Source organism: Dendroctonus ponderosae, unplaced genomic scaffold (genome assembly GCF_020466585.1).
Source record: "Dendroctonus ponderosae isolate FM_Combo_2020 unplaced genomic scaffold, Dpon_F_20191213v2 Dpon_F_20191213_605, whole genome shotgun sequence".
Taxonomy (NCBI): domain Eukaryota; kingdom Metazoa; phylum Arthropoda; class Insecta; order Coleoptera; family Curculionidae; genus Dendroctonus; species Dendroctonus ponderosae.
Window position 1 is genome coordinate 1 of NW_026018821.1, and position 10,444 is coordinate 10,444.

A 10,444-nucleotide genomic window follows, 5' to 3' on the forward strand; every position below is an offset into this window, starting at 1 on the left:
TCGGGGGTAATTGCACAAGTGCTTCAAAATTACCGATAATTTTGCATGAAAGCTTGTTGTCTAAAAACTGCATGAGTTTATTTTCATATTGTGGCAAAAAAGCCCGACTCCGAAGGAGGAAGGCTTTTTCGTTCCAATGTGAAAATAAACGAATGCAGTTTTTACAAGACAACAAGCTCGAATGCAAAATTATCTGTTTATTTTGATGCACGAGTGTAATTTTTATGAATATTTCCTGAGTAAACAAAGTTAATGTGGATTCATTTTATTTCTATTATATTTTATTCCACTTTTAATTTTATTACTTATGTTTATTAAATATAATTTGAATATCTTAGGTATGTCAGGAAGACATTTTATGTCTAATTCAACATGAAAAGACACCTGTCAACATTTTTTTGTAAACAATGCAATTATCGTTGAGTGATAATTACACACTGTGCAATTACCGCTGTGATTTTTCGATAATTACATACTTCAAACGGACAGATTATCATACGAAGGAAATATTCAAGTTAATAATTTTTTTGCGTAAGGAATTTTGAAAAATTTTGTTTCAAAAAATTTAATTTCATGACAATAGTGGTACAACTTGTCAAAAGAATTGCCATTTTTTTAAGAAAAAGCTATAGCTTAAAATATGTAAAATGCAACAGGCAATTTAAACAACATGTATTCTGTTCTGTTCGCCAAGTTTACTAATGAAAAAATAATTATCGGCCTTTTATATATTTTGGAGATTTATAGCAGTCTAGTGGTTTAAAAGGAAATATAATTAGGACTTTGTTACGAAATTATCTTATATTTAAATTTAATATTATACTGGAAATTTTAGAGGTTGTCTTGTTTTATTTTTTTTCGAATCACATCTGAACTTCGATTTTTGCCACTAATTCTTCCAAAATAGCACTTTTACACGTTTTTCATTTTGTGCTTAATATTAAATATTCTCCAAAGAAAGAAATGCTGATGGGAAAGTACAATGCTACTGAAATTACTTTGTGTTAATACTGAAGCTGAAGAATAATTGCTGAAAATTAATCTTGTTCTAGGGCAACCTTAAGAGATGCTTGAAATATCCTGTAAATGTAAATTTTGTAATGATAAATGACAACATTCAAATTTGAAGAGTTTCTTACTTCCAAAGCAGAATAAAACTGCCAAAAAAATTACGAAATTTAGCTGATTCCTATTAGTCCATGGTCGAAACGTGACATCAGTTGCACGAAATCGATTGCAGCTGATTTCAAATTAATCTTCGATCTAGAACGACCTCCTAGTATGAACAACATTTTGTTGTTTCAAAATGTCAGTTAGTTGTATGCATTTACTTGACCAAAACGGGGAATGGCAGGTTGAGAGTTGTTTTGAGTTATTAACTTCGATGTGCATTTACGTACATTATTGTTTCATTAATAAATTAGTGTCTGCACTTGGTACATGAGCTGCGACATTTGTTGGTTTTAGCTAATGTATTCATTTTTCTATAGAAAGCTTTTAATCTAGTAACGAAATATGTGTTCAGCTAGAGTTTGGACGATGTTGGATTAATAAAAAAGTATTTTAAGTGCCAACTTTAAAAATATCGTGATTCAAAAGAAACAAATACATTATTAATATTTATTAGTTAAGGGTTGCTTTTTTGTTAATTACGAACAACTGATTTGGGAAACCGCCTGTAATTAGGATTTTCGTGCTTAATTTCTCTTCCCAAGAGCAAATTTAAAGTTGAAAGAAGCAGATTTATTTCTGAAATTTATGTATAAAAATAACATAAATTTATACAAATACCACTTGTCAAAGAAAAAGGTAGACATTTTCAAAAAATTGTGTAGTTTGCAAAAGAAAGTCTTCAACAAACTAAAAAGCCAGACAGGCAGAATGCAAAGAAATTCTGAGAGATGCAGCTTGATGGCGATGAGCGATGACTAATTATCTATCTATCTAAGAACGCAAACGAATCTAGATGTTTAATAAACTCTGGATAAAAACAACTTTATGTAATTCATCCTTCAGTCTCCACAAAGTTTCTTAGCTGCGAACATCGATTGTTCAAATAAATTTTAACTAGGTGCAAGTGAATTTCTAATTAAAAAATGGAATTTGGTTTGCTAATTTCTTGAAACCTATTCCTCTCACAACTATGGAGGCTTCGGTCGTCTCCAGGGTTTTACCTTATCATGATGGAAATATATGACTGAAAACTGCCCAATCTCTTGATATTGACAGAATAATACAGTTGAGAAATATGTAATCGCTATCAATTGTCTATAAACTTGCACTTTTCTCATTTACCACATGTATCGGAGAAATCTCTTTGTTAGATGAATACCAATTAATGCGGAAATCAAATTGTTTAATCGATGTGGTGCCAGGCGTCTGGTTTTAGCAAAAACCTGCAGTTCTTTGGCTTTTATCCAATAAGTTGGGTTTGTTTACTGATATTAAATCTATTTTATGGTCAAGTTTTAGGAACTTTGGCAAACCGTTATGGTTTCAAATGTTAAAACTTCATTCCATTTTCATTTGTTACCTCAAATGAATGCCTGAAGAAATTTGCCAATATGTTGTGTAACGTTTGCAAAAACACAATTTCGTTTAAATGAGTTTAGGGTTCTATAGCGCGAAACTTAAATTTGAAAAAAGGTTTACCTCACGTAGTTTACAAAGTTGCATTCATTATTGAAAGTCAATCGTATCAAATTGGTATCAATGAAAACCTGCTAAATTTTTAAATTTTTATTCTGAATACACAACAACCTTTACAATATATTTTTTTCTATTTGTTTTGAGTGTAAATCGAAAATGGGCAACTTATATTCTTTTTATCGTTTCAACTTGAGACTGAGTTAGTGATTCCGTGAACCAACTATAGTTTGGAAGATTGCTGGAAGATGAAGAAGAAGTTTGATATACTTGCTTCATTGCTTCTCAAGCACTTGAAATGAAGTTATGTTCTTGCAAGCAAGAAGAACATCTTGTACAGCTAATGGTTATAGTTCCCATCAATAGTGACAATTATTGGATCTTCCCGAAAATCGTGCATGAAGCTTCAGACAATGAAAGTAATCTTGCATTTTTATTTATAAATACTAGCCAATGATACAGGCCAAATATGGGTTTGACCAAATGTCCAATTAAATGTCTTGTCCTTTAGGAGCTCATCAAAGATCTTTCACAAGATTAAAATGTTTAAAATTCATATTTACTTTCTATGGCTTATTATTTTAAGAATTGTGGTTCCAACCAAATTGATGCACAAAATTAATTATTATTCAAAACCGTCTAATAACCATTTTTTATAAAAATTTCAGTGTTTTTAATTTTTTTTGACGTGGAAACTTGGATTTTTTAGTTTTATGAAAAATAGAATTATGCTTCAATAAAGAGAAGATGCTAGTTTTTTCCTTCAGATTCAAATTCGATTTTAATATTTCCATGAAGAAATTAGATCAATTAGAAACGACGGAATTAAAGAACTTGGTTAGCAATATTCGAAAACAGCACAAAAATCATGTTAAAGTCTATAGAAATCTGAACTCTATTGGAATAAAATATAGCACAGAAAAACATAGAAATAAGAGAAATTAAAAACGACGTATATATCAAGATGTTTAGAAAACTAACTGGTGATGAAATCAGATCCTGGAAAGGAACAAGAAATTAAAATCAACAAATGAAACCAATGCTTGAGATTCACGAAAAAAATGTAGTGAAGAAATTAAATATCTTATCTATCTATAAAAAGTGTCCAGTAAGCACATATCAAAAGGGTACTGCGATATTCTTTGAAGACGATCTGACCTAACTTTTATTAACAAAAAATGTATGGCTCCTCTGCTTGATGATCAAAATTCTTCAAAAAATTTATCTTTTTTGAAATATTGGGAGAATGGTACGATAGCATTTTGGTGAAACTCGCTGTGAATTTGTTCTTATGGAAGACTCACATTTTGATGAAACAATGGAGTTGGGTTGTTTTGGTGGTGAAGTGGTGAATTCTTGAGTGTCGTGGTACAAAAACTACCAGAACTTTTTCTAACATTGTGAAGTGCCAAGAAAATATTTTTTTCGCAAAAACTATGAATGATACAAAATCTTACAAAGAGCACAAAATTTTGAATAAATGATATTAGTGTATCAACCAAAAAACAAATGAGTTGATTTCATCCACCAAATAAAAAGTTCTGGTAGTTTTTGTACCACTACACTCAGGAAGTCACCACTTGTACAAAACGAATGAATTCGATTGTTTCATCAAAATATGAGTTTAATCTATAGGAACAAATTTACAGCGAGTTTCACTAAAATACATCGTACTATTCTCCCAATATTTCAAACCAGATAATTTGTTTGAAGCACTTGGACCATCAATAGCTGAGGAGCCAGACATTTCTTGTTAATAAAAGTTAGGCCAGATCGTCCTTTTGATGCAAATAGTATCTCGTATCCTTTTGATCATGTGCTTCGGGACACCCTGTACTTTAGGCTTCAATGTTTCTATTTGGTATAAGGCATTTTTTTCACTTAACGAGTAACTCACAGATACAAGTGATTCAAATAAAGTTTGTGAACTATCAGATAAATCTAGAAATTTGCTTATATTGTTTGGAATATGTCCGTTGTTAAGCACTTAAATGTGATGAATCACATTATGTAAAATAAATACCGTAATAAAACTAAACTTGTTTTCCATCCTTCGTTAAAATGCAACCCATCAGAGCAAGGCCGTGTACTTGTCATGATAATTTTGGAATCGCAAAATCACCAATTAATTTAGACGTGTCGGATGTAGAACTGGTTCACTTTCGCCGAGTATTTGATATAAAACAAGGCATATGCAAATAAAAATGTTTGAATAATTAATATTATGTGAATTTTAAATTGGCTAATGGAAGAATGTCAATGCCAACATTTAGAGCAAAGAAATGTTGACGATAAAGGACAAGAACTAGTTCCGAAGCAGTTGCTCTAATCGCTGCCTTTGATCAGCACATTGTTTTATTATGCTAATTCGGTTCTATGTGGAAATACTATTTGCAAACTGGCCATCAAAAGTGTCATGAAAGAGCCTGAATAAATAATTATAACATATGTATTTAGAGCATTTGTTTTAACACTTCAAGTATGTTTGTTGGAAGAAACTATCAAAATCCGCCTGATTTAGGTAAAGAGCGGAAAAAATAGTGAAACTATTATAAATATAAACTGTATTTTTCTTGTATAAAATCACAACTTTATACAACTAAAAAGTACGTACGAAATAGATTAAGGCACATTTACAAAAAAAACTATCTACATGTGAAACTTTGGATAACAACATGTTGTCAGCTGGCAGTCTAAGTGTTTCAGTTGGAGTCTTTACGCATGGCAGAATGGGTAGTTGGGGCAAGCTTGAGCATTCACACCAGCTGGGATTTGAGCAGGCTGGGCAGGGGCGGAGTACTGTTGGGGGGCTGGCTGGTAAGCTGGGGCTGAGTTGTATTGGGGAGCTGGTGCAGGGTTGTACTGGTTAACTAGGGCAGCCTGAGCTTGACCTGCAAGAACCGAGCAATTAGCCAACATGAACCCTTCTGATCGTGTCCAACAACTCACCGGCGTATCCAGGAGCCAAAGCTTCAGCCAAACCTTCTCCACGGTAGTCACCGTCTCCAATGTATTCACCACGGTCCAATCTCTGTTGAACATCGGAAGAGTATTGGCTTTGAGCAGCAGGGGCGTACTGTTGGGGGTACACTGGGTTGTACTGAGATACTGGTGCAGGGGTGGCTGCAACTGGGGCTTGATACTGCACAAGCACACATTAGTTAATATAAAGTTCCTATGCAGACTCGGAAAATGTTGAACTCACTTGTGGGTATTGAGGGGCGGGTTGCTGGTATTGAGGGGCGGGTTGTTGGTACTGTGGGGCGGGTTGTTGATATTGTGGGGCAGACTGTTGGTATTGAGGGGCGGCGTTTTGACTGATGGCGACCAAGGGGTTGGAGCAATCAGGGTAGTTAGGGCATGATTGTGGGTTGATTCCCGCTGGGTAGAGGGAAGCTGGTTGGCCTCCGGCTAGGGGTCCTTGGTAGGATTGATGTTGAGCCAGGACGGATCCGGCGAAGCAAACGAAGACGGCCTGAACCAAACAATGGTACAATTGTAGCTATTTATTGAAAATTATTTATATCCTAGTTCTAAAACATTTTCCAGCATTTACTCAAGTCATACTTTTTGGAGACCCCTAAACCTTCTTGCACTTGCTACAGTTGTTGTTCCTAGCATATTCCTAACGGTTGGATAATTGGCCCAAATATACTGAGTATTTGACTAAGTCTTCCAATTAAGGTTTCACCTCTAATTAGTCGTTGGAACACAACCCACATCTGATGTCTCGCAAATAAATCAGTCTCTTTTGGGAAATGCGGAGGCGAAGTTACGTGGTATTTTAAACAATATGCATATCCTTTTACCCTGACGAGCAATTTGATTCACCATATTTTATTTACAGTGTATATTTTCATCGAGAAATCTTAATTTATAAGTAAGTTTTATATCGGTTTTCAAAGGAGTAGTACTTGTGAAGTATATGTTAAAATATATAAAAAATTGGTGTTTTTTTCGCTTTAAAAATGTTATTAAAATTGATAAATAAAGTGCACGCTGTTTACCTAAGAAAGGAGAAAGTCGATGTTCCGGAGCTCTAGTTTTAAAATCAAACAATCAGTTACGAAGTATATTTTATTATAGAGTTTTGCTTTCGATAGAATGTAAATAACATTTCCTTCATTTTCAATTATCGACATTTCAGTAACAAATATTAAATCAAACAATTGTCGAAACAAAGTCTTCTTATCTTTAGTAAACAAAGTCATCTAGAGTAAATTTTTCGACGTCTTCAGATAATTGGTCAGCTTAATAAATGCATTATAAAGTCTGCCGTTGTTAATTTTTAAATTATTTTCCTTGAAACAGCTTTTCCGTTTTTTTCAAATCTTTATAGAAATTAGTTTGTATACGTTTTCATTAAGTTAATTCGGTAATTTTTATCTTCTGCTATAATGACAATCTGCTATTTTATATATAAATGAACTGATATTAGAAACTCTATTCCATAAATTGTGTGAGATAATTACTCTTTTCAACAAAACAACCAAAAAAAAGATGTCGAATATTTAATTTTCCTGAGTCCGATGGCGAAATCACTTAAGCCAAAGTTTTCATATCATTTAAAAAAAATGAAAAGAGGTTTTTGGAGTTATTTTTAGCGTAAATAAGTTTCATTGAATTAAATTTTTTATTTTTTTCATTTAATTTTATCATGTATTTTTAAACTTTAAAGTATTTCTTCCTACGCCTTATATTTAAGTTTCAGTTGGATGTTTAGAAAAGTAATTGTAATTTCTGATGAATCAATTTGTACCATAATTAACTTTTTGCAAGACACCTTACATTTTGTTTCAAATTTTTATGGGTTTTCTGGATATGGCTAAGAGCGATATTTTCAGAACAGCTTTAGTCTTCATATATCTGCCACTTTTTATGAAAATGCATATAAATCGATGATGATAACGGCTAAGGAATTAATAAATTACTTTCATTTATTATATTTCAAAATACGGAAAAGTTTGTATACGGTAAGAACGCGATTTGCATTAATTCAGATCTTTAATTTTCAAGAATCTTTAATTTGGATTTGGGCTCCAATAAGTCCAATAATATATTATTTCTTCATGAATAAATCTCGAACCAGTGGACTTTTAGGCGAGAAATATTCCTTCAAACAACGTGCAACTAATGAAAAGTAATAAAAATAAGTGAATAATTAAATACCGACTAAAATGCTCAAGTTTGACTTAAAAGCAGATGCAAACATTATTGAAAGTGAATTAAAAAGTTGATAATTCCCGCAAAGTTCAAATTCGACCACAAAGTTTTGTAATTAAAACTTACTTCACTTGAGACGCCTATCAATTATTTTTTATTAAAACAATCACCTACTCTTTATATAATGTTCTAAAGCCACATAATATAAAAATAAAATACAAAACCTCAAACCGTACAAGTACGAAACATAAGAGCGCACTTACCAGTTTTACAAACATATTGTTTCTTGTTTTTGCTGACAAATGCAAATGACTGCCTATCCAAAATTCTCCTTAATATTTATACCAGTACCACACCCCAGGTACTGGTGGCAAGTAGCCCTGAACTTAGTCGAAATTCAATGTAAAAATTTCAACTAATAATTGTTTCTTATGCCGGTTTCGTACGAAAATGGATCAGTGTACCTTGCCAACCTTCTTAAAGATCGCTTCAGGTTCCGCCGGACAATTTTTTCTCATTGTTACCAGGTACCGGATACCCAGTACAGAGTGAGTACCTTTCGTATGTGGTCACTTTTTCATTAATTGGATGATACTTTATAATCATTTTTAATTGGAAAATTATACTTTAAACATTTGCTTGAGCAGTGTTAGCAGTTTTTAGTTAGTTTGATTGGAGTTACTTTTTACCGAGTAGGACTTAGTTTGATTGGAAGTTTTAGTGAAGTGATTAACATGCGAAAAGTGTTCACTCTATTATTTTTTATCTTAGAGTTTTAAATATTTTACTAAAGATTTAGGGTTTCAGAGCCTTTTTTTGAACTTTGAAATTGCCATCATCCACTGAAAATATATTGTCAGTGCATGACCATTGAAAATCACTTTCGCAAAGTTGAGGTGTATTCGAAATACGAGTATTTAGTATCTGTTTGGTACATTTTTCGGTTCAGTTTTAATACATATACAGTTATAACTTGATAATTTTATATCGACAAATTAAACATTTTGTGTATGTTGTGTGTCATGTAGGTACTCAATTTTAGTTTAGCAAAATCTGATGTAACTAAAATACACTAATTAATTTATTTAAATAGTTTGATTTCGGAAACATGTTACCATTTACAATTTTGTGAATAATTGCTTGATATCTTTTAGTCCATGTATTTACAGTTTAGCCAATATTTTGATGCACATTGTATGTTTAGAAATTAATTTAGTTTGCAACTTGGCAATAAGGGTATTATACAATGCAATAACTGAAGCAAAAAGCTTGACATTCAGCCGATTCCGATTCTTTTTGTGTAAAATAAAAACTGATCAACAAGTTTCAATACTTGATCGATGAGGCGGAAAATCCCTTGACAATTCCGTAATTTTGCAGTTAACTGAAGCGATAAACTTCATTTCAAGGAAAAAGGTTATTTACCTTAAACCCCATTTAGTTAAATATGTTATATTGATTTCGCAATTCGATACCAAAAATGGAGTGTCGAAAATTCACATGTCGGGAGCAAGTAGAGTAAAACTACTATATTTAGCTATCTAAATTATATCAATTCTTGCTATGTATTGTTTAACATGACCTTGTGTATTATGGGAACTTTATGCCGGGCTGAAATAAAAAAAAAACCCAGTTTTACATACTCAAAATTGCGGAAATGGGGCATTACAGGGCGAGCCACTGTGTGATTTTTTCAGCATGTTTTTATTTTTTCTATTTATTTCATTGGAGAAAACAACTTTTCGAAGGACAATGGTTTTTTTAGCAATATGGTGTCTATTCGACTTTTAAAAACTAATCTTGTTTTTCCAAAAATGTCTTACTGAATCATCCATTGAAAGAATATTTTACCTCTGAACCTAAGATAGAATTCGCTCCGAAAATAGTGATTATTCTGGTTAGAACACAGCGAATTTTTCGTTAGGATTCAATTATTCGATTTTGTTCGATTTTCAACGAATCTATTACTTAACAGCAAGCTTAAGAACTTGATACGCATATCAAAACATAACTAGTAAGAAAATAGTCTGTATTATCTCCCTATATAATAGATAAATCAATCCCGGGTTATTGAGAGGCTAAAGCAATTTCTTGCAGATGCGTATCTAATGGCATCACGTTATTTGTGCTTTTGTTATTAACCTTTCGACTCATTGTTCTTTAGTTGACACCTAGTCGAAATACTATAATTTAATCAACCTAGATGATATTAATTATATTATAATGTGTAACCTTCTCCATATGTATAATGCATGATTTTCAAGCCATATGCTTTCATTTTCGTGTGGCATTGTAAAAGTTGATCTACTCTGGATTACCATTTTAGAACGTTGGGCAGATTTTTTCTTGTAATAAGTTCAATGTTGGCATTTTATGATGACCTTTCTAGTGAAGAAAATGTTTTGATTAATAATTCGTACAATAAATCTAAACGTTAATTACAATCATTTTTAATAGAAGAATATTTTTCATTTGTTCATTTGACTATCAAGTTAGTACAGCAGACAGAGCAGTGCACATGAATGTTGAATACCTTTAAGATAAAGTGTTAATTAATTAAATGAGTACGTTTTGAGAAAGGAGAATATAGGGTTTTTTAAATTAAATCAAATAAATAAAGGACTTAAGTTGGAAC

At 32.1% G+C, this 10,444-nt stretch overlaps 1 protein-coding gene across 1 annotated transcript; it reads right to left on the bottom strand.

The window, feature by feature from the left end:
- Positions 1–5,193: 5,193 nt before the first annotated feature.
- On the bottom strand, positions 5,194–8,173 carry LOC125505005 (DNA translocase FtsK-like). The gene is made up of 4 exons (XM_048667909.1): positions 8,073–8,173; positions 5,852–6,121; positions 5,596–5,788; positions 5,194–5,537 (listed from the first exon to the last, which is right to left on the bottom strand). The coding sequence occupies exons 1-4, from the start codon at positions 8,085–8,087 to the stop codon at positions 5,362–5,364; spliced, it is 654 nt and encodes a 217-aa protein (XP_048523866.1). The 5' UTR covers positions 8,088–8,173; the 3' UTR covers positions 5,194–5,361.
- Positions 8,174–10,444: the final 2,271 nt, after the last annotated feature.